This window comes from Oncorhynchus nerka, linkage group LG15 (genome assembly GCF_034236695.1).
Source record: "Oncorhynchus nerka isolate Pitt River linkage group LG15, Oner_Uvic_2.0, whole genome shotgun sequence".
Taxonomy (NCBI): Eukaryota; Metazoa; Chordata; class Actinopteri; order Salmoniformes; family Salmonidae; genus Oncorhynchus; species Oncorhynchus nerka.
The window spans coordinates 95580397-95606816 of NC_088410.1; the positions used below are offsets into that span (position 1 = coordinate 95580397).

At 52.5% G+C, this 26420-nt stretch overlaps 1 protein-coding gene across 2 annotated transcripts in view; it reads right to left on the reverse strand.

Moving 5' to 3' along the window:
- LOC115124234 (integrin alpha-7-like) overlaps positions 1 to 26420 on the reverse strand; it is a 122557-nt gene that overhangs the window by 18556 nt on the left and 77581 nt on the right. For both annotated transcript variants that reach the window (XM_065002073.1, XM_065002074.1), the window contains exons 14-19: positions 25329 to 25483; positions 24996 to 25073; positions 22966 to 23068; positions 8275 to 8484; positions 4970 to 5086; positions 3304 to 3417 (exon numbers count right to left, since the gene is read on the reverse strand). In XM_065002073.1, coding sequence (XP_064858145.1) covers positions 3304 to 3417; positions 4970 to 5086; positions 8275 to 8484; positions 22966 to 23068; positions 24996 to 25073; positions 25329 to 25483 — 777 coding nt within the window. The remainder of the gene's footprint in view (positions 1 to 3303; positions 3418 to 4969; positions 5087 to 8274; positions 8485 to 22965; positions 23069 to 24995; positions 25074 to 25328; positions 25484 to 26420) is intronic.

Consider the following 26420-nt stretch of genomic DNA (forward strand, 5'->3'; position numbering starts at 1 on the left):
TCTACAGCCACCCCAGATCATCTTTGTCTTCCCCACAGCCTCCCCAGATCATCTTTGTCTTCCCCACAGCCTCCCCAGATCATCTTTGTCTTCCCCACAGCCTCCCCAGATCATCTTTGTCTTCCCCACAGCCTCCCCAGATCATCTTTGTCTTCCCCACAGCCACCCCAGATCATCTTTGTCTTTCTACAGCCACCCCAGATCATCTTTGTCTTTCTACAGCCACCCCAGATCATCTTTGTCTTTCTACAGCCACCCCAGATCATCTTTGTCTTTCTACAGCCACCCCAGATCATCTTTGTCTTTCTACAGCCACCCCAGATCACAGCCACCCCAGATCATCTTTGTCTTTCTACAGCCACCCCAGATCATCTTTGTCTTTCTACAGCCACCCCAGATCATCTTTGTCTTCCCCATAGGAACCCCAGATCATCTTTGTCTTCCCCACAGCCTCCCCAGATCATCTTTGTCTTTCTACAGCCACCCCAGATCATCTTTGTCTTCCCCACAGCCACCCGAGATCATCTTTGTCTTTCTACAGCCACCCCAGATCATCTTTGTCTTTCTACAGCCACCCAGATCATCTTTGTCTTTCTACAGCCACCCCAGATCATCTTTGTCTTTCTACAGCCACCCCAGATCATCTTTGTCTTCCCCACAGCCACCCCAGATCATCTTTGTCTTTCTACAGCCACCCCAGATCATCTTTGTCTTTCTACAGCCACCCCAGATCATCTTTGTCTTCCCCACAGCCACCCCAAATCATCTTTGTCTTTCTACAGCCACCCCAGATCATCTTTGTCTTCCCCACAGCCACCCCAGATCATCTTTGTCTTCCCCACAGCCACCCCAGATCATCTTTGTCTTCCCCACAGCCACCCCAAATCATCTTTGTCTTTCCTACTTTCACGCCCTGACCATAGTTTGCTTTGTATGTTTATATGTTTTGTTTGGTCAGGGTGTGATCTGAGTGGGCATTCTATGTTGGATGTCTAGTTTGTCTGTTTCTGTGTTTGGCCTGATATGGTTCTCAATCAGAGGCAGGTGTTAGTCATTGTCCCTGATTGGGAACCATATTTAGGTAGCCTGTTTTGTCATTATGGGTTGTGGGTGATTGTCTATGTTAGTTGCTTGTGTCAGCACATTTTGGTATATAGCTTCACAGTCCTTGTTCATTTATTGTTTTGTTCAGTTTACTTCGTGTTATTCGTCATCCAGTAAAATGATGCATTCACACGACGCTGTGCTTTGGTCCGCGTCTTACGACACAGCCAGCGCTGTGGATGCAAGGACTGACCATCCACGATATAGTATAGCTTTACCATGTATTTACCATGTGTTGAGGCTATACATAGTGTTTTGTTTACATTCACATTGTTTACAAACATTGGAATAAAACAAGTTTATATTTTGGGTTCTCACGGAGTGTGCCAGTTGAACTGAGGTCATGAAGCATTTATAAGTTATATTCTTCAACAATAATTTAAATAGTATTCCAGACCAAATCTTGATGTCGTAACTAAGAATTTTAGATTTAAATTACAATGCATTTATTGTTTATTATTTATTTACTCTCTCCCCCATCTCCCTCTCTCCCCCTATCCCCCCTCCCTCTCTCCCCCTATCCCCTCCTCTCTCCCCCTATCCCCCTCCCTCTCTCCCCCCATATCCCCCTCCCTCTCTCCCCCTATCCCCCTCCTTCTCTCCCCCTATCTCCCCCTATCCCCCTCCCTCTCTCCCCTATCCCCCCTCCCTCTCTCCCCCCTATCCCCCTCCCCTCTCCCCTCCTCTCTCCCCTATCCCCCTCCCTCTCCCTCTCTCCCCTATCCCCCTCCCTCTCTCCCCCTATCCCCTCCCTCTCTCCCCCTCTCCTCCTATCCCCCTCCCCTCTCCCCCCTATCCCCCTCCCTCTCTCCCCTATCCCCCTCCATCTCTCCCCCTCCCTCTCTCCCCCTATCCCCCTCCCTCTCTCCCCCTCCCTCTCTCCCCCTATCCCCCTCCCTCTCTCCCCCTATCCCCCTCCCTCTCTCCCCCCCTATCCCTCTCCCCCTCCCTCTCTCCCTATCCCCTCCCTCTCTCCCCCTCCCTCTCTTCCCATATCCCCCCTACCTCTCATCATATCCCCCTCCCTCTCCCCATATCCCCTCCCTCTCCCCCTATCCCATCTCCCTCTCCCCATATCCCCTCCTCCTATCCCCCTCCCTCTCCCCCCTCCCTCTCTCCCCCTATCCCCCTCCCTCTCTCCCCCTATCCCCCTCCCTCTCTCCCCCTCCCTCTCTCCCCCTATCCCCCTCCCTCTCTCCCCCTATCCCCCTCCCTCTCTCCCCTATCCCCCCTCCATCCTCCCCCTCCCTCTCCCCTATCCCCCTCCCTCTCTCCCCTCCCTCTCTCCCCCTATCCCCCTCCCTCTCTCCCCCCTCCCCCTCCCTCTCCCCCTATCCCCCTCCCTCTCTCCCCCTCCCTCTCTCCCCCTATCCCCCTCCCTCTCTCCCCCTCCCTCTCTTCCCATATCCCCCTACCTCTCTTCCCATATCCCCCTCCCTCTATCCCCATATCCCCCTCCCTCTCTCCCCCTATCCCATCTCCCTCTCTCCCCATATCCCCCCTCTCTCCCCCTATCCCCCTCCCTCTCTCCCCCTCCCTCTCTCCCCCTATCCCCTCCCTCTCTCCCCCTCCCTCTCTTCCCATATCCCCCTACCTCTCTTCCCATATCCCCCCCTCCCTCTATCCCCATATCCCCCTCCCTCTCTCCCCATATCCCCCTCCCTCCCTCCCCTATCCCCCCTCCCTTTCTCCCCATATCCCATCTCCCTCTCTCCCCCTATCCCCCTCCCTCTCCCCCTCCCTCTCTCCCCCTATCCCCCCCCTCTCTCCCCCTATCCCCCTCCCTCTCTCCCCATATCCCCCTCCCTCTCTCCCCATATCCCCCTCCCTCTCTCCCCCTATCCCCCTCCCTTTCTCCCCATATCCCATCTCCCTCTCTCCCCATATCCCCCCTCTCTTCCCATATCCCCCCTCCCTCTCTCCCCATCTCCCCCTATCCCCCCATCCCCCTCCCTCTCTCCCCTCTCTCCCCCTCCCTCTCTCCCCCTATCCCCCTCCCTCTCTTCCCTATCCCCCCTCCCTCTCTCCCCATATCCCCCCTCTCTTCCCATATCCCCCTCCCTCTCTCCCCTCTCTCCCCTATCCCCATATCCCCCTCCCTCTCTCCCCCTATCCCCCTCCCTCTCTGCATGTAATGCATTGCATTATGGGAACAGTAGTCTTTATTAACACACTGTGATAAGTGACGTGGTGTTTTACCTCCAGGAAGGTGCTGTTCCACAAACGTCCCTGGATCTTGAGGACAGCAGAGCCGGAGAAGCTGAGGAGAGGACACTGGAAAAGGACGCAACGCGCTGAACCCAGCAGACAGTCCTACAGACAGACGGGGGGGACTAGTGATGAGAATAGCAGACAGTCCTACAGACAGACGGGGGGGACTAGTGATGAGAATAGCAGACAGTCCTACAGACAGACGGAGGGGGGACTAGTGATGAGAATAGCAGACAGTCCTACAGACAGACGGGGGGACTAGTGATGAGAATAGCAGACAATCCTACAGACAGACGGGGGGACTAGTGATGAGAATAGCAGACAGTCCTACAGACAGACGGGGGGGACTAGTGATGAGAATAGCAGACAGTCCTACAGACAGACGGGGGGACTAGTGATGAGAATAGCAGACAGTCCTACAGACAGACAGGGGGGAGGGGGACTAGTGGGGATGAGAATAGCAGACAGTCCTACAGACAGACGGGGGGACTAGTGATGAGAATAGCAGACAGTCCTACAGACAGACGGGGGGGACTAGTGATGAGAATAGCAGACAGTCCTACAGACAGACGGGGGGGACTAGTAATGAGAATAGCAGACAGTCCTACAGACAGACGGGGGGACTAGTAATGAGAATAGCAGACAGTCCTACAGACAGACGGGGGGGGGGGACTAGTGATGAGAATAGCAGACAGTCCTACAGACAGACGGGGGGGACTAGTAATGAGAATAGCAGACAGTCCTACAGACAGACGGGGGGACTAGTGATGAGAATAGCAGACAGTCCTACAGACAGACGGGGGGACTAGTGATGAGAATAGCAGACAGTCCTACAGACAGACGACGGGGGGACTAGTAATGAGAATAGCAGACAGTCCTACAGACAGACGGGGGGGACTAGTGATGAGAATAGCAGACAGTCCTACAGACAGACGGGGGGACTAGTGATGAGAATAGCAGACAGTCCTACAGACAGACGGGGGGGGGGGGGGACTAGTGATGAGAACAGCAGAGCCGGAATTCAATCTCTGATTCAGAGGGGTTGAGGGTTAAATGCGGAAGACACATTTCAGTTTAACTGAATTCAGTTGTACAACTAACTAGGTATCCCCCCCTTCCCTGCCCAGTCAAACTAGCAGTAAGGATGCTGTGCATTGTGTGCAGGACTCTTAGGGTTTGAAGCTTATTTCTACTGTGCAGGTCAACTGAATCTGACATCCTCCCATTCCCCCTACCCCCATCTCCCTCTCCCTCTCTCCCCTCCCTCCTATCCCCCTCCCTCTCTCCCCCTCCCTCTCTCCCCTCTTATCCCCTTCTCCCTATCCCACTCTCCCCCTCCCTCCCCCCCTCCTACCTCTCTCCTCCCTCTCCCTCTCCCCCACCTTCTACCCATCTCTCTCCCCCTATCCTCCATCTCCCCTCCCTCACCCTCCTCCCTCCTCCCTCCCACCTTCTACCCCTCTCTCTCTCTCCCATCCTCCCTCCCTCCCTCCCTCACCCTCCTCCCCCTCCTCCCTCCCACCTTCTACCCCTCTCTCTCTCTCCCATCCTCTCTCCCCCCTCTCCCTCCCTCCCTCACCCTCCTCCCTCCTCCCTCCCACCTTCTACCCCTCTCTCTTCCCTCCTCTCTCCCCCCTCTCCCTCCCTCACTCACCAGTTTGAGTGACTTCCGTCTCTCGGAGGCAGCCACAGCGGGCGTGGTCCTACCCAGACTGCCCTTGGTCATCACATGCCCCTCCTCTTCCTGGTGGGATCGCAGCTTCCTCCTGAACTGTTTACGGGGACAGGAAACAGAAGACGACACATTTGTTTACAACAACTTGTTTATTATAATCCACAGAGTTGTGTAAATTGAAGACTTGGACAATTTCTTCCGGTGCACTTGTTTGTAGACTGAGGTGAATGTAAAATATATATTGTTTTCTATTTTGCTTGTTTTGGATGTTTCCAAGGAAACGCAACAAGCAGGTTGACGTTTATTGTCACGAGTCTTGTCCTGGGGGGCAGAACTGAGAGATTTCCCCTTAGATAGGCCAGCTGCAAAGAACTGAGAGATTTCCCCTTAGATAGGCCAGCTGCAAAGAAAACACTTGCTATTGTTAGACTCTAGCTTGAAATGTACTGATTCAAGTTACCACACTAGAAGTCATGAATTACGTGACATGTATAAGGAATGCATGTGTTGGGGTCAATGAAGGGTAGATGGGACGAAGAAATATGGAAAATGACTTGAGTAGCAACTTCAAAATCTGTTTCATATTTCTGAAGAGGGAGGTGAAAGGCACTTTTTAGTCTCTGATATGGCAGGCCGTCTGCGGAACGAGGGAGGAGTGAGGAATGTGTCTCCGGATCAAATCAACAGATGCAGAAATGTCTGGGAAAGGGGCCAGAGAGGCCCACCATAACATCTCTCCTACTGCAGTACAATCTCACACACACACTCCCACAAAAGGTTGTAGTGACAGACAGGGCTGTGACTACACCAGTGAGAGGAAACAATTCAATTCCTGCCTAGCAACAGAGATGTATTGGCTGTCTAGATGTGTACGACGTTGACCTATTAGAAGATTATAAATATATGTTCTTGTGTAACCTTGTCTCTGCGGCTGTATGACCCAGTGGGTGAATAAACTTCGTTTGAGCTTTTTCTAGTCGTCTGTTTGAGTTTTTACACCGTTTTTGGACCATTTTGCAACCAAGCTTTCACTTCCTGACTGATGTTTATAGATGTTGATTCAATAGATCCACATCATTTCCCTCCCTCATGTTGCCATCTATTTTTTGAAGAGCACCAGTCCCTCCTGCAGCAAAGCACCCCCACAGCAGGATGCTGCCACCCCCGTGCTTCACGGTTGGGATGGTGTTCTTCGGCTTGCAAGCATCCCCCTGTTTCCTACAAACATAACAATGGTCATTATGGCCAAACAGTTCTATTTTTGTTTCATCAGACCAGAGGACATTTCTCCAAAAAGTACGATCTTTGTCCCCATGTGCAGGTGCAAACTGTAGTCTGGCTTTTTATGGCGATTTTTGAGCAGTGTCTTCTTCCTTGCTGAGCGATATAGGACTCGTTTTACTGTGGATTTAGATAATTTTGTACCTGTTTCCTCCAGCATCTTCGCAAGGTCCTTTGCTGTTGTTCTGGGATTGATTTGCACTTTTTGCACCAAAGTACGTTCATCTCTAGGTGACAGAACGTGTCTCCTTCCTGACCTGAGCGGTATGATGGCTGTGTGGTCCCATGATGTTTATACTTGCGTACTATTGTTTGTACAGATGAACATGGTACCTTCAGGCGTTTGGAAATTGCTCCCAATGATGAACCAGACTTGTGGAGGGCTACAATTTTTTTTCTGATGTCTTGGCTGATTTCTTTTGATTTTCCCATGATGTCAAGCAAAGAAGCACTGGGTTTGAAGGTAGGCCTTGAAATACATCCACAGGTACACCTCCAATTGACTCAAATGATGTCAATTAGTCTATCAGAAGCTTCTGAAGCCATGACATCTTTATCTGGAATTTTCCAAACTGTTTAAAGGCACAGTCAACTTAGTATATGTAAACTTCTGACCCACTGGAAATTTGATACAGTGAATTATAAGTGAAATAATCTGTCTGTAAACAATTGTTGGAAAAATGACTTGTGTCATGCACAAAGTAGATGTCCTAATCGACTTGCCAAAACTATAGTTTGTTAAAAAGACATTTTTGGAGTGGTTGAAAAACTAGTTTTAATGACTCCAACCTAAGTGTATGTAAACTTCCAACTTCAACTGTAAGTGAAATAATCTGTCTGTAAACAATTGTTGGAAAAATTACTTGTGTCATGCACAAAGTAGATGTCCTAACCGACTATAGTTTGTGAACAAGAAATTTGTGGAGTTGTTGAAAACTTTTAGACTTTTAGAGTTTTAATGACTCTAGCCTAAGTGTATGTAAAATTCCAACTTCACTGTAGCTGATTATAAATCCATAATAATCCATACATTATCACCTAATGTTGTGTTAGATCTTTTTATCAATTTCAATTCTTGTGAACATTACAAGTTTTAAACTTCTATTTGCTACTTATGTCCTAATAAATATGGGCTTCTTCTATAGAAATAGGCCCTGCCTCTTGCTTAATAGTAGAAAGCAAATTATTCTGTTGACGTTCCTATCAGTCCTAGAATATGGTGTCATCATCTATATGAATGCAGCAGCCACTTAAATACACAATCCATGTCTCAATTGTTTCAAGAATTAAAAATGTTTCTTTAACCTGTCTCCTCCACTTCATCTACACTGAAGTGGATTTAAAAGGTGACATCAATAAGGGATCATAGCTTTCACCTGGATTCACCTGGATACACCTGGATTTACCTGGATTTACCTGGATTCACCTGGATTCACCTGGATACACCTGGATTTACCTGGATTTACCTGGATTCACCTGGATTCACCTGGATACACCTGGATTTACCTGGATTTACCTGGATTCACCTGGATACACCTGGATTTACCTGGATTTACCTGGATTCACCTGGATTCACCTGGATACACCTGGATTTACCTGGATTCACCTGGATTCACCTGGATTCACCTGGATACACCTGGATTTACCTGGATTCACCTGGATTCACCTGGATTTACCTGGATTCACCTGGATTTACCTGGATTCACCTGGATTTACCTGGATTCAACTGGATTTACCTGGATTCATCTGGATTTACCTGGATTCACCTGGTTCCACCTGGATTCACCTGGATTTACCTGGATTCACCTGGATTTACCTGGATTCACCTGGATTTACCTGGATTCACCTGGATTCACCTGCTCAGTCTGTTATTTACTTTCTTGTGTTCTTCTTATTTCTATGTTTTTGTTCTACTTTACAGTATACTATTTTTACTATTGATATTGACTAATGCATTGTTGGCAAAGAGAAAGAAAGGTATTTTCCTGTACTAGTACACGTACTGTAGCCTGTGGCTGGTCTTCAGAAGGAGAGCTGTGGGAGAACTTCCGTGGGTTGAGGGAGGTGTGGGGTCTACAGTGGGTTTCTGGGTGGCCCTTGAAGTGAAAAGCGGTGGGGTACAGGAGCCACTTCCCATTGGACAGCTCATGAGGCCACATTATGTTGAGGAAGGCAGAGCCTAGAGTCTGCAGGGATGGCCCAGTGTTGGTCACCTAATCAAAAGATGGAGGATTGATTTATTAGTTGAATGAAACACAGTCAATATAAAATGTTTATGATCGAAACAAATTATTATTTGAAATATGCCTACAATTGAGCCTTTGCTAATCCTCGCCGACTTGGTAACTGTTTTGCAACCTCAGACAACATTTTCCCGGGATCCCTCCGTAACTTTCATTACACACACCTGTCCCCTATTGCCACTGATTAGTATTTGTATAAGTGTGCCCTTTGGTTTCCATTGGGCTGTTCATTATTGTTACTATGTCAGTTGGTGCGTGTGAGTACCTGTGCTGTACTCCTGGTGCATTGTTAAATCATTTTGCCATTTAAACAGTACAATGCATACTCTCTGTTTTTACCATAGCCCTCACTGGCTTTCATGTGATTTATTTGTGAGCTTGTCCAAGGTCTCGGACTCATCCAATAGTGTGAGATGCGGCCCGCAATTCTGGGTGTTCCTGCATATGGGCGTTCCTGCCTCCCCCCCAATCTCCTGATTGTCTATGCGCTTAAAATGTGTCAAATGGGAAATAAAAGCATGATCTCATATTTTTTAACACCTCCTACCGCTGTCCTAGCTAGTTAGCTACGGTGTCGCCCCCCGCCTCCCGCCTGTCTACCGCTGTCCTAGCTAGTTAGCTACGGTGTCGCCCCCCGCCTGTCTACCGCTGTCCTAGCTAGTTAGCTACGGTGTCGCCCCCCGCCTCCTACCGCTGTCCTAGCTAGTTAGCTACGGTGTCGCCCCCCACCTCCCGCCCCACCTGTCTACCGCTGTCCTAGCTAGTTAGCTACAGTGTCGCCCCCGCCTCCCTGTCCTAGCTAGTCTACCGCTGTCCTAGCTAGTTAGATATCGTGTCTCCCCCGCCTGTCTACCGCTGTCCTAGCTAAGTTAGATATCGTGTCGCCCCCCACCTCCTACCGCTGTCCTAGCTAGTTAGCTACGGTGTCGCCCCCCGCCTCCCGCCTGTCTACCGCTGTCCTAGCTAGTTAGCTACGGTGTCGCCCCCCACCTCCTACCGCTGTCCTAGCTAGTTAGCTACGGTGTCGCCCCCCGCATGTCTACCGGTGTCCTAGCTAGTTAGCTACGGTGTCGCCCCCCACCTCCTACCGCTGTCCTAGCTAGTTAGCTACGGTGTCGCCCCCCGCCTGTCTACCGCTGTCCTAGCTAGTTAGCTACGGTGTCGCCCCCCACCTGTCTACCGCTGTCCTAGCTAGTTAGCTACGGTGTCGCCCCCCGCCTCCTACCGCTGTCCTAGCTAGTTAGCTACGGTGTCGCCCCCCACCTCCCGCCTGTCTACCGCTGTCCTAGCTAGTTAGCTACGGTGTCGCCCCCCGCCTCCCGCCTGTCTACCGCTGTCCTAGCTAGTTAGATATCGTGTCTCCCCCGCCTGTCTACCGCTGTCCTAGCTAAGTTAGATATCGTGTCGCCCCCCACCTCCTACCGCTGTCCTAGCTAGTTAGCTACGGTGCCTGTCCACCTCGCCCCCTACGCCTGTCCTAGCCTCCCGCCTGTCTACCGCTGTCCTAGCTAGTTAGCTACGGTGTCGCCCCCCACCTCCTACCGCTGTCCTAGCTAGTTAGCTACGGTGTCGCCCCCCGCATGTCTACCGGTGTCCTAGCTAGTTAGATACGGTGTCGCCCCCACCTCCTCGCCCCCACCCCGCCGCTGTCCTAGCTAGTTAGCTACGGTGTCGCCCCCGCCTGTCTACCGCTGTCCTAGCTAGTTAGCTACGGTGTCGCCCCCCCACCTGTCTACCGCTGTCCTAGCTAGCCCCCGCCTCCTAGCTAGTTAGCGGTGTCGCCCCCGCCTCCTACCGCTGTCCTAGCTAGTTAGCTACGGTGTCGCCCCCACCTCCTACCGCTGTCCTAGCTAGTTAGCTACGGTGTCGCCCCCACCTCCCGCCTGTCTACCGCTGTCCTAGCTAGTTAGCTACGGTGTCGCCCCCACCTCCTACCGCTGTCCTAGCTAGTTAGCTACTGTGTCTCCCCCACCTCCTACTACCGCTGTCCTAGCTAGTTAGCTACGGTGTCGCCCCCCTCCCGCCTGTCTACCGCTGTCCTAGCTAGTTAGATATTGTGTCTCCCCCCACCTCCTACCGCTGTCCTAGCTAGTTAGATATCGTGTCGCCCCCACCTGTCTACCGCTGTCCTAGCTAGTTAGCTACTGTGTCTCCCCCACCTCCTACCGCTGTCCTAGCTAGTTAGCTACGGTGTCGCCCCCGCCTGTCTACCGCTGTCCTAGCTAAGTTAGATATCGTGTCCCCCCACCTCCCGCCTGTCTACCGCTGTCCTAGCTAGTTAGCTACGGTGTCTCCCCCGCCTGTCTACCGCTGTCCTAGCTAAGTTAGATATCGTGTCTCCCCGCCTGTCTACCGCTGTCCTAGCTAAGTTAGATATCGTGTCGCCCCCCGCCTGTCTACCGCTGTCCTAGCTAAAGTTAGATATCGTGTCTCCCCCGCCTCCTGTCTACCGCTGTCCTAGCCGGTGTCGCCCCCACCTCCTACCGCTGTCCTAGCTAGTTAGATATCGTGTCGCCCCCACCTCCTACCGCTGTCCTAGCTAAGTTAGATATCGTGTCGCCCCCACCTGTCTACCGCTGTCCTAGCTAGTTAGCCGGTGTCGCCTGTCTACCGCTGTCCTAGCTAGTTAGCTACGGTGTCGCCCCCACCTCCCGCCTGTCTACCGCTGTCCTAGCTAAGTTAGATATCGTGTCTCCCCCCACCTGTCTACCGCTGTCCTAGCTAGTTAGCTACGGTGTCGCTGTCCCCCCACCTCCCGCCTGTCTACCGCTGTCCTAGCTAAGTTAGATATCGTGTCTCCCCCGCCTGTCTACCGCTGTCCTAGCTAGTTAGATATCGTGTCGCCCCCACCTCCTACCGCTGTCCTAGCTAAGTTAGATATCGTGTCGCCCCCACCTCCTACCGCTGTCCTAGCTAAGTTAGATATCGTGTCGCCCCCACCTCCTACCGCTGTCCTAGCTAAGTTAGATATCGTGTCGCCCCCACCTCCTACCGCTGTCCTAGCTAAGTTAGATATCGTGTCTCCCCCCACCTCCTACCGCTGTCCTAGCTAAGTTAGATATCGTGTCGCCCCCACCTCCTACTGCTGTCCTAGCTAAGTTAGATATCGTGTCTCCCCCCCCCCCACCTCCTACCGCTGTCCTAGCTAGTTAGATATCGTGTCACCCCCGCCTGTCTACCGCTGTCCTAGCTAAGTTAGATATCGTGTCGCCCCCGCCTGTCTACCGCTGTCCTAGCTAAGTTAGATATCGTGTCTCCCCCCCACCTCCTACCGCTGTCCTAGCTAAGTTAGATATCGTGTCGTCCCCCCACTTCCCGCCTGTCTACCGCTGTCCTAGCTAAGTTAGATATCGTGTCGCCCCCACCTGTCTACCGCTGTCCTAGCTAAGTTAGATATCGTGTCTCCCCCGCCTGTCTACCGCTGTCCTAGCTAAGTTAGATATCGTGTCTCCCCCGCCTGTCTACCGCTGTCCTAGCTAAGTTAGATATCGTGTCGCCCCCGCCTGTCTACCGCTGTCCTAGCTAAGTTAGATATCGTGTCTCCCCCGCCTGTCTACCGCTGTCCTAGCTAAGTTAGATATCGTGTCTCCCCGCCTGTCTACCGCTGTCCTAGCTAAGTTAGATATCGTGTGTCTACCGCTGTCCCTCCTGTCTACCGCTGTCCTAGCTAAGTTAGATATCGTGTCGCCCCCCACCTCCCGCCTGTCTACCGCTGTCCTAGCTAGTTAGATATCGTGTCGTCCCCCACCTCCCGCCTGTCTACCGCTGTCCTAGCTAAGTTAGATATCGTGTCCCCCCACCTCCCGCCTGTCTACCGCTGTCCTAGCTAAGTTAGATATCGTGTCGCCCCCACCTCCCACCTGTCTACCGCTGTCCTAGCTAAGTTAGATATCGTGTCGCCCCCACCTCCTACCGCTGTCCTAGCTAAGTTAGATATCGTGTCGCCCCCTCACCTCCTACCGCTGTCCTAGCTAAGTTAGATATCGTGTCGCCCCCACCTCCTACCGCTGTCCTAGCTAAGTTAGATATCGTGTCGCCCCCCACCTCCTACCGCTGTCCTAGCTAAGTTAGATATCGTGTCTCGCTGTCCCCACCTCCTACCGCTGTCCTAGCTAAGTTAGATATCGTGTCTCGCCCCCACCTCCTACCGCTGTCCTAGCTAGTTAGATATCGTGTCGCCCCTCACCCCCGCCTGTCTACCGCTGTCCTAGCTAAGTTAGATATCGTGTCTCCCCCACCTCCCGCCTGTCTACCGCTGTCCTAGCTAAGTTAGATATCGTGTCGCCCCCACCTCCTACCGCTGTCCTAGCTAAGTTAGATATCGTGTCGCCCCCACCTCCTACCGCTGTCCTAGCTAAGTTAGATATCGTGTCCCCCACCTCCTACCGCTGTCCTAGCTAAGTTAGATATCGTGTCTCCCCCCACCTCCTACCGCTGTCCTAGCTAAGTTAGATATCGTGTCCCCCCACCTCCTACCCTGTCCAGCCTCGCCCCCACCTCCTACCGCTGTCCTAGCTAAGTTAGATATCGTGTCGCCCCACCTCCTACCGCTGTCCTAGCTAAGTTAGATATCGTGTCGCCCCCGCCTGTCTACCGCTGTCCTAGCTAGAAGTTACCGCTGTCCTAGCTAAGTTATATCGTGTCCCCCACCCCCCACCTCCTACCGCTGTCCTAGCTAAGTTAGATATCGTGTCGTCCCCCCCTCCCCTCCTACCGCTGTCCTAGCTAAGTTAGATATCGTGTCGCCCCCACCTCCTACCGCTGTCCTAGCTAGTTAGATATCGTGTCGCCCCCACCTCCTACCGCTGTCCTAGCTAAGTTAGATATCGTGTCGCCCCCACCTCCCGCCTGTCTACCGCTGTCCTAGCTAAGTTAGATATCGTGTCGCCCCTCACCTCCTACCGCTGTCCTAGCTAAGTTAGATATCGTGTCGCCCTCCCCCGCCTGTCTACCGCTGTCCTAGCTAAGTTAGATATCGTGTCTACCCCCCGCCTGTCTACCGCTGTCCTAGCTAAGTTAGATATCGTGTCTCCCCACCTCTACCCTGTCCTAGCTGTCTACCGCTGTCCTAGCTAAGTTAGATATCGTGTCCCCCCGCCTGTCTACCGCTGTCCTAGCTAAGTTAGATATCGTGTCTCCCCCACCTGTCTACCGCTGTCCTAGCTAAGTTAGATATCGTGTCGCCCCCACCTCCCGCCTGTCTACCGCTGTCCTAGCTAAGTTAGATATCGTGTCGCCCCCACCTCCCGCCTGTCTACCGCTGTCCTAGCTAAGTTAGATATCGTGTCGCCCCCACCTCCCGCCTGTCTACCGCTGTCCTAGCTAAGTTAGATATCGTGTCGCCCCCACCTCCCGCCTGTCTACCGCTGTCCTAGCTAAGTTAGATATCGTGTCTCCCCCACCTCCTACCGCTGTCCTAGCTAAGTTAGATATCGTGTCTCCCCCGCCTGTCTACCGCTGTCCTAGCTAAGTTAGATATCGTGTCTCCCCACCTCCTACCGCTGTCCTAGCTAAGTTAGATATCGTGTCGCCCCCCACCTCCTACCGCTGTCCTAGCTAAGTTAGATATCGTGTCTCCCCCCACCTCCTACCGCTGTCCTAGCTAAGTTAGATATCGTGTCTCCCCCACCTGTCTACCGCTGTCCTAGCTAAGTTAGATATCGTGTCGCCCCCGCCTGTCTACCGCTGTCCTAGCTAGTTAGCTAGCGGTGTCGCCCCCCGCATGTCTACCGCTGTCCTAGCTAAGTTAGATATCGTCCCCCACCTCCCGCATGTCTACCGCTGTCCTAGCTAAGTTAGATATCGTGTCGCCCCCACCTCCCGCCTGTCTACCGCTGTCCTAGCTAAGTTAGATATCGTGTCGCCCCCACCTCCCGCCTGTCTACCGCTGTCCTAGCTAAGTTAGATATCGTGTCGCCCCCACCTCCCGCCTGTCTACCGCTGTCCTAGCTAAGTTAGATATCGTGTACCGCTCCCCCCACCTCCCGCCTGTCTACCGCTGTCCTAGCTAAGTTAGATATCGTGTCGCCCCCCACCTCCCGCCTGTCTACCGCTGTCCTAGCTAGTTAGATATCGTGTCGTCCCCCACCTCCCGCCTGTCTACCGCTGTCCTAGCTAAGTTAGATATCGTGTCGCCCCCCACCTCCCGCCTGTCTACCGCTGTCCTAGCTAAGTTAGATATCGTGTCGCCCCCCACCTCCCGCCTGTCTACCGCTGTCCTAGCTAAGTTAGATATCGTGTCTCCCCCCACCTCCTACCGCTGTCCTAGCTAAGTTAGATATCGTGTCTCCCCCCGCCTGTCTACCGCTGTCCTAGCTAAGTTAGATATCGTGTCTCCCCCCACCTCCTACCGCTGTCCTAGCTAAGTTAGATATCGTGTCGCCCCCCACCTCCTACCGCTGTCCTAGCTAAGTTAGATATCGTGTCGCCCCCACCTCCTACCGCTGTCCTAGCTAAGTTAGATATCGTGTCTCCCCCACCTGTCTACCGCTGTCCTAGCTAAGTTAGATATCGTGTCGCCCGCCTGTCTACCGCTGTCCTAGCTAGTTAGCTACGGTGTCGCCCCCACCACCCCCTAGCATGTCTACCGCTGTCCTAGCTAAGTTAGATATCGTGTCGCCCCCACCTCCCGCCTGTCTACCGCTGTCCTAGCTAAGTTAGATATCGTGTCGCCCCCACCTCCCGCCTGTCTACCGCTGTCCTAGCTAAGTTAGATATCGCCCCCCACCTGTCGCCCCCACCTCCCGCCTGTCTACCGCTGTCCTAGCTAAGTTAGATATCGTGTCTCCCCCACCTACTACCGCTGTCCTAGCTAAGTTAGATATCGTGTCTCCCCGCCTGTCTACCGCTGTCCTAGCTAAGTTAGATATCGTGTCGCCCCCACCTCCCACCTCCTACCGCTGTCCTAGCTAAGTTAGATATCGTGTCGCCCCCACCTCCTACCGCTGTCCTAGCTAAGTTAGATATCGTGTCACCCCCACCTGTCTACCGCTGTCCTAGCTAAGTTAGATATCGTGTCGCCCCCGCCTGTCTACCGCTGTCCTAGCTAGTTAGATATCGTGTCGCCCCCGCCTCCTACCGCTGTCCTAGCTAAGTTAGATATCGTGTGTCCTCCCCCACCTCCTACCGCTGTCCTAGCTAAGTTAGATATCGTGTCTCCACCCACCTCCTACCGCTGTCCTAGCTAAGTTAGATATCGTGTCGCCCCCACCTCCTACCGCTGTCCTAGCTAAGTTAGATATCGTGTCGCCCCCACCTCCTACCGCTGTCCTAGCTAAGTTAGATATCGTGTCTCCCCCACCTCCTACCGCTGTCCTAGCTAAGTTAGATATCGTGTTGCCCCCCACCTCCTACCGCTGTCCTAGCTAAGTTAGATATCGTGTCGCCCCCCCACCTCCTACCGCTGTCCTAGCTAAGTTAGATATCGTGTCGCCCCCACCTCCTACCGCTGTCCTAGCTAAGTTAGATATCGTGTCTCCCCCCACCTGTCTACCGCTGTCCTAGCTAAGTTAGATATCGTGTCTCCCCCGCCTGTCTACCGCTGTCCTAGCTAAGTTAGATATTGTGTCTCCCCCCCGCCTGTCTACCGCTGTCCTAGCTAAGTTAGATATCGTGTCTCCCCCCACCTGTCTACCGCTGTCCTAGCTAAGTTAGATATCGTGTCGCCCCCCACCTCCCGCCTGTCTACCGCTGTCCTAGCTAGTTAGATATCGTGTCGCCCCCCCCCTCCCGCCTGTCTACCGCTGTCCTAGCTAAGTTAGATATCGTGTCGCCCCCCACCTCCCGCCTGTCTACCGCTGTCCTAGCTAAGTTAGATATCGTGTCGCCCCCCACCTCCCGCCTGTCTACCGCTGTCCTAGCTAAGTTAGATATCGTGTCGCCCCCACCTCCCGCCTGTCTACCGCTGTCCTAGCTAAGTTAGATATCGTGTCTCCCCCACCTCCTACCGCTGTCCTAGCTAAGTTAGATATCGTGTCTCCCCCGCCTGTCTACCGCTGTCCTAGCTAAGTTAGATATCGTGTCTCCCCCACCTCCTACCGCTGTCCTAGCTAAGTTAGATATCGTGTCGCCCCCACCTCCTACCGCTGTCCTAGCTAAGTTAGATATCGTGTCTCCCCCACCTCCTACCGCTGTCCTAGCTAAGTTAGATATCGTGTCGCCCCCACCTCCTACCGCTGTCCTAGCTAAGTTAGATATCGTGTCTCCCCGCCTGTCTACCGCTCCTACCGCTGTCCTAGCTAAGTTAGATATCGTGTCTCCCCCACCTCCTACCGCTGTCCTAGCTAAGTTAGATATCGTGTCTCCCCCACCTCCTACCGCTGTCCTAGCTAAGTTAGATATCGTGTCGCCCCCACCTCCTACCGCTGTCCTAGCTAAGTTAGATATCGTGTCGCCCCCACCTCCTACCGCTGTCCTAGCTAAGTTAGATATCGTGTCGCCCCCACCTCCTACCGCTGTCCTAGCTAAGTTAGATATCGTGTCTCCCCCCACCTGTCTACCGCTGTCCTAGCTAAGTTAGATATCGTGTCGCCCCCACGCCTGTCTACCGCTGTCCTAGCTAGTTAGCTACGGTGTCGCCCCCCACCTCCCGCATGTCTACCGCTGTCCTAGCTAAGTTAGATATTGTGTCGTCCCCCACCTCCCGCCTGTCTACCGCTGTCCTAGCTAAGTTAGATATCGTGTCGCCCCCCACCTCCCGCCTGTCTACCGCTGTCCTAGCTAAGTTAGATATCGTGTCGCCCCCCACCTCCCGCCTGTCTACCGCTGTCCTAGCTAAGTTAGATATCGTGTCTCCCCCACCTCCTACCGCTGTCCTAGCTAAGTTAGATATCGTGTCTCCCCCGCCTGTCTACCGCTGTCCTAGCTAAGTTAGATATCGTGTCTCCCCCACCTCCTACCGCTGTCCTAGCTAAGTTAGATATCGTGTCGCCCCCACCTCCTACCGCTGTCCTAGCTAAGTTAGATATCGTGTCACCCCCACCTCCTACCGCTGTCCTAGCTAAGTTAGATATCGTGTCTCGCCCCCCCCCCACCTGTCTACCGCTGTCCTAGCTAAGTTAGATATCGTGTCGCCCCCGCCTGTCTACCGCTGTCCTAGCTAGTTAGCTACGGTGTCGCCCCCCACCTCCCGCATGTCTACCGCTGTCCTAGCTAAGTTAGATATCGTGTCGTCCCCCACCTCCCGCCTGTCTACCGCTGTCCTAGCTAAGTTAGATATCGTGTCGTCTCCCCCACCTCCCGCCCCCCCACCTCCCGCCTGTCTACCGCTGTCCTAGCTAAGTTAGATATCGTGTCGCCCCCCACCTCCCGCCTGTCTACCGCTGTCCTAGCTAAGTTAGATATCGTGTCTCCCCCCACCTCCTACCGCTGTCCTAGCTAAGTTAGATATCGTGTCTCCCCCCGCCTGTCTACCGCTGTCCTAGCTAAGTTAGATATCGTGTCTCCCCCACCTCCTACCGCTGTCCTAGCTAAGTTAGATATCGTGTCGCCCCCACCTCCTACCGCTGTCCTAGCTAAGTTAGATATCGTGTCGCCCCCACCTCCTACCGCTGTCCTAGCTAAGTTAGATATCGTGTCTCCCCCACCTGTCTACCGCTGTCCTAGCTAAGTTAGATATCGTGTCGCCCCCGCCTGTCTACCGCTGTCCTAGCTAGTTAGCTACGGTGTCCCCCGCCTCCTACCGCTGTCCTAGCTAAGTTAGATATCGTGTCGCCCCCACCTCCTACCGCTGTCCTAGCTAAGTTAGATATCGTGTCTCCCCCACCTCCTACCGCTGTCCTAGCTAAGTTAGATATCGTGTCTCCCCCACCTCCTACCGCTGTCCTAGCTAAGTTAGATATCGTGTTGCCCCCACCTCCTACCGCTGTCCTAGCTAAGTTAGATATCGTGTCTCCCCCACCTCCTACCGCTGTCCTAGCTAAGTTAGATATCGTGTGCCCCCACCTCCTACCGCTGTCCTAGCTAAGTTAGATATCGTGTCGCCCCCACCTCCTACCGCTGTCCTAGCTAAGTTAGATATCGTGTCGCCCCCCACCTCCTACCGCTGTCCTAGCTAAGTTAGATATCGTGTCTCCTCCCGCCTGTCTACCGCTGTCCTAGCTAAGTTAGATATCGTGTCTCCCCCCGCCTGTCTACCGCTGTCCTAGCTAAGTTAGATATCGTGTCTCCTCCCGCCTGTCTACCGCTGTCCTAGCTAAGTTAGATATCGTGTCTCCCCCCGCCTGTCTACCGCTGTCCTAGCTAAGTTAGATATCGTGTCTCCCCCGCCTGTCTACCGCTGTCCTAGCTAAGTTAGATATCGTGTCTCCTCCCGCCTGTCTACCGCTGTCCTAGCTAAGTTAGATATCGTGTCTCCCCACCTCCTACCGCTGTCCTAGCTAAGTTAGATATCGTGTCGCCCCCCACCTCCTACCGCTGTCCTAGCTAAGTTAGATATCGTGTCGCCCCCACCTCCTACCGCTGTCCTAGCTAAGTTAGATATCGTGTCGCCCCCACCTCCTACCGCTGTCCTAGCTAAGTTAGATATCGTGTCGCCCCCACCTCCTACCGCTGTCCTAGCTAAGTTAGATATCGTGTCGCCCCCACCTCCTACCGCTGTCCTAGCTAAGTTAGATATCGTGTCGCCCCCACCTCCTACCGCTGTCCTAGCTAAGTTAGATATCGTGTCGCCCCCACCTCCCGCCTGTCTACCGCTGTCCTAGCTAAGTTAGATATCGTGTCGCCCCCACCTCCCGCCTGTCTACCGCTGTCCTAGCTAAGTTAGATATCGTGTCCCCCCACCTCCTACCGCTGTCCTAGCTAAGTTAGATATCGTGTCGCCCCCACCTCCTACCGCTGTCCTAGCTAAGTTAGATATCGTGTCGCCCCCACCTCCTACCGCTGTCCTAGCTAAGTTAGATATCGTGTCGCCCCCACCTCCTACCGCTGTCCTAGCTAAGTTAGATATCGTGTCGCCCCCACCTCCCGCCTGTCTACCGCTGTCCTAGCTAAGTTAGATATCGTGTCGCCCCCACCTCCCGCCTGTCTACCGCTGTCCTAGCTAAGTTAGATATCGTGTCGCCCCCACCTCCCGCCTGTCTACCGCTGTCCTAGCTAAGTTAGATATCGTGTCGCCCCCACCTCCCGCCTGTCTACCGCTGTCCTAGCTAAGTTAGATATCGTGTCACCCCCACCTCCCGCCTGTCTACCGGTGTCCTAGCTAAGTTAGATATCGTGTCGCCCGCCCCCACCTCCCGCCTGTCTACCGATGTCCTAGCTAAGTTAGATATCGTGTCGCCCCCACCTCCTACCGGTGTCATAGCTAGTTAGCTACTGTGTCTCCCCCGCCTGTCTACCGGTGTCCTAGCTAGTTAGCTACGGTGTCGCCCCCCGCATGTCTACCGGTGTCCTAGCTGGTTAGCTACGGTGTCGCCCCCCGCATGTCTACCGGTGTCCTAGCTGGTTAGCTACTGTGTCGCCCCCCGCATGTCTACCGGTGTCCTAGCTAGTTAGCTACTGTGTCGCCCCCACCTCCCGCCTGTCTACCGGTGTCATAGCTAGTTAGCTACTGTGTCGCCCCCGCATGTCTACCGGTTTCCTAGCTAGTTAGCTACGGTGTCGCCCCCCGCATGTCTACCGGTGTCAAAGCTAGTTAGCTACGGTGTCGTCCCCCGCATGTCTACCGGTGTCCTAGCTAGTTAGCTACTGTGTCGCCCCCCGCATGTCTACCGGTGTCCTAGCTGGTTAGCTACGGTGTCGCCCCCCGTATGTCTACCGGTGTCCTAGCTGGTTAGCTACTGTGTCGCCCCCCGCATGTCTACCGGTGTCCTAGCTAGTTAGCTACTGTGTCGCCCCCCGCATGTCTACCGGTGTCCTAGCTAGTTAGCTACTGTGTCGCCCCCCGCATGTCTACCGGTGTCCTAGCTAGTTAGCTACTGTGTCGCCCCCCGCATGTCTACCGGTGTCCTAGCTAGTTAGCTACTGTGTCGCCCCCTGCATGTCTACCGGTGTCCTAGCTGGTTAGCTACTGTGTCGCCCCCCGCATGTCTACCGGTGTCCTAGCTGGTTAACTACGGTGTCTACGGTGTCCTAGCTAGTTAGCTACGGTGTCTACGGTGTCCTAGCTAGTTAGCTACTGTGTCTACCGGTGTCCTAGCTGGTTAGCTACGGTGTCGCCCCTCGCATGTCTACCGGTGTCCTAGCTGGTTAGCTACGGTGTCGCCCCCCGCATGTCTACCGGTGTCCTAGCTGGTTAGCTACTGTGTCGCCCCCCGCATGTCTACCGGTGTCCTAGCTAGTTAGCTACTGTGTCGCCCCCCGCATGTCTACCGGTGTCCTAGCTAGTTAGCTACTGTGTCGCCCCCCGCATGTCTACCGGTGTCCTAGCTAGTTAGCTACTGTGTCGCCCCCCGCATGTCTACCGGTGTCCTAGCTAGTTAGCTACTGTGTCGCCCCCCGCATGTCTACCGGTGTCCTAGCTGGTTAGCTACTGTGTCGCCCCCCGCATGTCTACCGGTGTCCTAGCTGGTTAACTACGGTGTCTACGGTGTCCTAGCTAGTTAGCTACGGTGTCTACGGTGTCCTAGCTAGTTAGCTACGGTGTCTACGGTGTCCTAGCTAGTTAGCTACTGTGTCTACCGGTGTCCTAGCTGGTTAGCTACTGTGTCGCCCCCCGCATGTCTACGGTGTCCTAGCTGGTTAGCTACGGTGTCTACGGTGTCCTAGCTAGTTAGCTACAGTGACTACGGTGTCCTAGCTAGTTAGCTACTGTGTCGCCGGTGTCCTAGCTAGTTAGCTACTGTGTCTACGGTGTCCTAGCTAGTTAGCTACTGTGTCTACGGTGTCCTAGCTAGTTAGCTACTGTGTCACCGGTGTCCTAGCTAGTTAGCTACTGTATCTACGGTGTCCTAGCTAGTTAGCTACTGTGTCGCCCCCCGCATGTCTACCGGTGTCCTAGCTGGTTAACTACGGTGTCTACGGTGTCCTAGCTAGTTAGCTATGGTGTCTACGGTGTCCTAGCTAGTTAGCTACTGTGTCTACCGGTGTCCTAGCTGGTTAGCTACTGTGTCGCCCCCCGCATGTCTACGGTGTCCTAGCTGGTTAGCTACGGTGTCTACGGTGTCCTAGCTAGTTAGCTACAGTGACTACGGTGTCCTAGCTAGTTAGCTACTGTGTCGCCGGTGTCCTAGCTAGTTAGCTACTGTGTCTACGGTGTCCTAGCTAGTTAGCTACTGTGTCTACGGTGTCCTAGCTAGTTAGCTACTGTGTCACCGGTGTCCTAGCTAGTTAGTTACTGTGTCGCCGGTGTCCTAGCTAGTTAGCTACTGTGTCTACGGTGTCCTAGCTAGTTAGCTACTGTGTCTACGGTGTCCTAGCTAGTTAGCTACTGTGTCGCCGGTGTCCTAGCTAGTTAGCTACTGTGTCTACGGTGTCCTAGCTAGTTAGCTACTGTGTCTACGGTGTCCTAGCTAGCACACAGTGTCCTTCACTCCCACCTGCCAAATTCCTGCCCTCGCCGTTGTGAACAGAACTGCAGGAAGCCGGTGCCTGACTGCCTCTTTTAGCCTCTTCTTGTTTTTCTGTGGGGTTTATCGGTGGTTGGCATCATATGTTATGGTGCATCGGCGCCACCTACAATGTATATGGGTCGTTCCACAAAAAAGAGTGCCTTTTGCTTCTCTTTGATATTTTAAGTAGAAATTGTGAACCAATATTACATTTTAAAAGCCTGTTATTGAAGTGCCCTTGGCATTAAAATAGACCACATAGACTATTCAAAAATCTGAATAAATGCCATAAAGAAAGTCAACTTCCCACCAAGACAGGTGGGGGGGGGGAAAGACACCTAAGTATGGTTCCCAATCAGAGACAACGATAGACAGCTGTCCCTGATTTGAGAACCTCATCCGGCCAAAACATAGAGATAGAAAATCATAGAAACACAACACATAGAAATGCCCACCCCAACTCACGCCCTGACCAAACCAAAATAGAGACATAAAAATGATCTCCGAGGTCAGGGCGTGACAACACTATTCCTTTTTTAAATATTGGTGTTTTCAACAGAAAACATTGAACATCTAATAGTCAAATCATAGCGTAAAAGCAGGTGAGATGGTTCTACTCTTTTGTTGGTCATTTTCTGGTGTTTTGTGGTAGAAATCTGAGCTGGTTGAACATAACATGTCAACCATGTTACCCATAGATAGACAGGCTAGAAACTATAGTCATTTTTTATTTTAACATCTTGAAATTGGAAAACATGTTTTTTTTTATTCAGTTGAACGTCCTCTTTACGACATAATGTTAAAACGAGGTGAAATCAAATGTTGTTGTTTTTACCAAGTTACACTTCTCAAAAGGCACTGAATTGGTGGAACGATTCATGAAATATTTTCTGTTGGATTTGTTTTAATTGACAAATAAAAGTAAACGATCAATCAATCAATCAATCAATCAATCAATCAATATCACCGTAAACTCAAACTCCAGAGCGCTGCCCACGTCGTCCAGAGTCTCCATAGCGCTCTCCCCCTTCACAGCACCACTGAAGAACAGCTGGTGTGGCCAGGCCACCCTTAATCAACACAGAAACAGACACAGGGTTAGGGTTATTGGGTTAGGGTTAGTGGGTTAAGGTTAGTGTATTGATGGACAGAGGGTTAGTGGGTTAATGGACAGAGGGTTAGTGGGTTAATGGACAGAGGGTTAGTGGGTTAATGGACAGAGGGTTAGTGGATTAATGGACAGAGGGTTAGTGGGTTAATGGACAGAGGGTTAATGGACAGAGGGTTAGTGGGTTAATGGACAGAGGGTTAGTGGACACAGGGTTAGTGGGTTAATGGACAGAGGGTTGGTGGGTTAGTGGGCTAGAGGGTTAGTGGGTTAGTGGGTTAGTGGACCGAGGGTTAGTGGACAGAGGGTTAGTGGACAGAGGGTTAGTGGACAGAGGGTTAGTGGGTTAATGGACAGAGGGTTAGTACCAGAGGGTTAGTGGGTTAATGGACAGAGGGTTAGTGGGTTAATGGACAGAGGGTTAGTGGGTTAATGGACAGAGGGTTAGTGGGTTAATGGACAGAGGGTTAGTGGGTTAATGGACAGAGGGTTAGTGGGTTAATGGACAGAGGGTTAGTGGGTTAATGGACAGAGGGTTAGTGGATTAATGGACAGAGGGTTAGTGGGTTAGAGGGTTATGGACAGAGGGTTAATGGACAGAGGGTTAGTGGGTTAATGGACAGAGGGTTAGTGGACACAGGGTTAGTGGGTTAATGGACAGAGGGTTGGTGGGTTAGTGGGCTAGAGGGTTAGTGGGTTAGTGGGTTAGTGGACCGAGGGTTAGTGGACAGAGGGTTAGTGGACAGAGGGTTAGTGGACAGAGGGTTAGTGGGTTAATGGACAGAGGGTTAGTACCAGAGGGTTAGTGGGTTAATGGACAGAGGGTTAGTGGGTTAATGGACAGAGGGTTAGTGGGTTAATGGACAGAGGGTTAGTGGGTTAATGGACAGAGGGTTAGTGGGTTAATGGACAGAGGGTTAGTGGGTTAGTGGACAGAGGGTTAGTGGGTTAATGGACAGAGGGTTAGTGGGTTAGTGGACAGAGGGTTTTTGGGTTAGTGGACAGAGGGTTAGTGGACAGAGGGTTAGTGGGTTAATGGACAGAGGGTTAATGGGTTAATGGACAGAGGGTTAGTGGACACAGGGTTAGTGGGTTAATGGACAGAGGGTTGGTGGGTTAGTGGGCTAGAGGGTTAGTGGGTTAGTGGGTTAGTGGACAGAGGGTTAGTGGACAGAGGGTTAGTGGGTTAATGGACAGAGGGTTAGTGGATTAATGGACAGAGGGTTAGTGGGTTAATGGACAGAGGGTTAGTGGGTTAATGGACAGAGGGTTAGTGGGTTAATGGACAGAGGGTTAGTGGGTTAATGGACAGAGGGTTAGTGGGTTAATGGACAGAGGGTTAGTGGGTTAATGGACAGAGGGTTAGTGGGTTAATGGACAGAGGGTTAGTGGGTTAATGGACAGAGGGTTAGTGGGTTAATGGACAGAGGGTTAGTGGGTTAATGGACAGAGGGTTTCCTATCCTTTCTTCCTGGGACATTTATTTTTCCCCACGTTTTTTTCTTCTGCTTTCACTTATCCAGTCATGTTGGATTAGTGATGATTTTAAGGAAATTAGAGAGGAAAGGAGAGAGAGAGAGGGAGAGAGAGAGAGAGAGAGAGAGAGAGAGAGAGAGAGAGAGAGGGAGAGAGAGAGAGAGAGAGAGAGAGGAGAGAGACATCAGAGAGAGAGAGAGAGAGAGAGAGAGAGAGAGAGAGAGAGAGAGAACAGCGAGAGGAGAGAGACATCAGAGAGAGAGAGAGAGAGAGAGAACAGCGAGAGAGGAGAGAGAGAGAGAGAGAGAGAGCGAGAGAGAGAGAGAGGGAGAGAGAGAGGGGGGGGGGAGAGAGAATGCACTAGAGAAGCATGCGGACAAATCCTTAGTGATAACCTAGAGTTCAGTACTTACCCGCTGACAGCCAGAGGGAGCTCTATGACGACTTTAGCCACGGCTGTGACTGGGGCCAGGTCTGGCTGCTCACTGATACTGAGGAGGAGGCAACCCCACACACAGTGAGGACACATTACATCACAGACACTAGGAGGAAACTAACACTGAGTTAAATGGACCAACTGCTGCGGAGAGACACAGGAAGACACTTAGGTTTCCTGGACACATATTGAGCTCAGGACCAAGAAGCACTTTCAGATTATCGATTGAGCATTTTTTAAGGCCAGGTCTAGGTTTATTTTGGTCTCATTCGGAAACTAAACTGTCAGTGGTTGCCCAGCCAAGACTTACGTAGCCAGCAGGAGGTTGACAGTGAGTTCCGTGGTCTCTATGGTGATAGCAGAGGTGCTGAGGATGATGTAGAACTTCAGGATAGAATCTCTCTTCAGGGGGTTTCCCAGCTCACACTCTGCCTGAGAGCCATTTTGATTGGCCTGACACACCACCTACACACAGGAAACAGGAAACACAGTCAGGATCAACAGAGTTCCATTACCTCAGGATGGATGGGTGACAGGGGCCAGTTAACTCAGGATGGATGGGAGACAGTTAACTCAGGATGGATGGGAGACAGTTAACTCAGGATGGATGGGAGACAGTTAACTCAGGATGGATGGGAGACAGTTAACTCAGGATGAATGGGAGACAGTTAACTCAGGATGGATGGGAGACAGGAGACAGTTAACTCAGGATGAATGGGAGACAGTAGACAGTTAACTCAGGATGGATGGGAGACAGTAGACAGTTAACTCAGGATGGACGGGAGACAGTAGACAGTTAACTCAGGATGGATGGGAGACAGTAGACAGTTAACTCAGGATGGGAGACAGTAGACAGTTAACTCAGGATGGGAGACAGTAGACAGTTAACTCAGGATGGATGGGAGACAGTAGACAGTTAACTCAGGATGGATGGGAGACAGTTAACTCAGGATGGATGGGAGACAGTTAACTCAGGATGGACGGGAGACAGTTAACTCAGGATGGACGGGAGACAGTTAACTCAGGATGGACAGTAGACAGTTAACTCAGGATGGATGGGAGACAGTTAACTCAGGATGGACAGTAGACAGTTAACTCAGGATGGATGGGAGACAGTAGACAGTTAACTCAGGATGGATGGGAGACAGTTAACTCAGGATGGATGGGAGAAAGTTAACTCAGGATGGATGGGAGACAGTTAACTCAGGATGGATGGGAGACAGTTAACTCAGGATGGATGGGAGACAGTAGACAGTTAACTCAGGATGGATGTGAGACAGTAGACAGTTAACTCAGGATGGATGGGAGACAGTTAACTCAGGATGGACAGTAGACAGTTAACTCAGGATGGATGGGAGACAGTTAACTCAGGATGGATGGGAGACAGTAGACAGTTAACTCA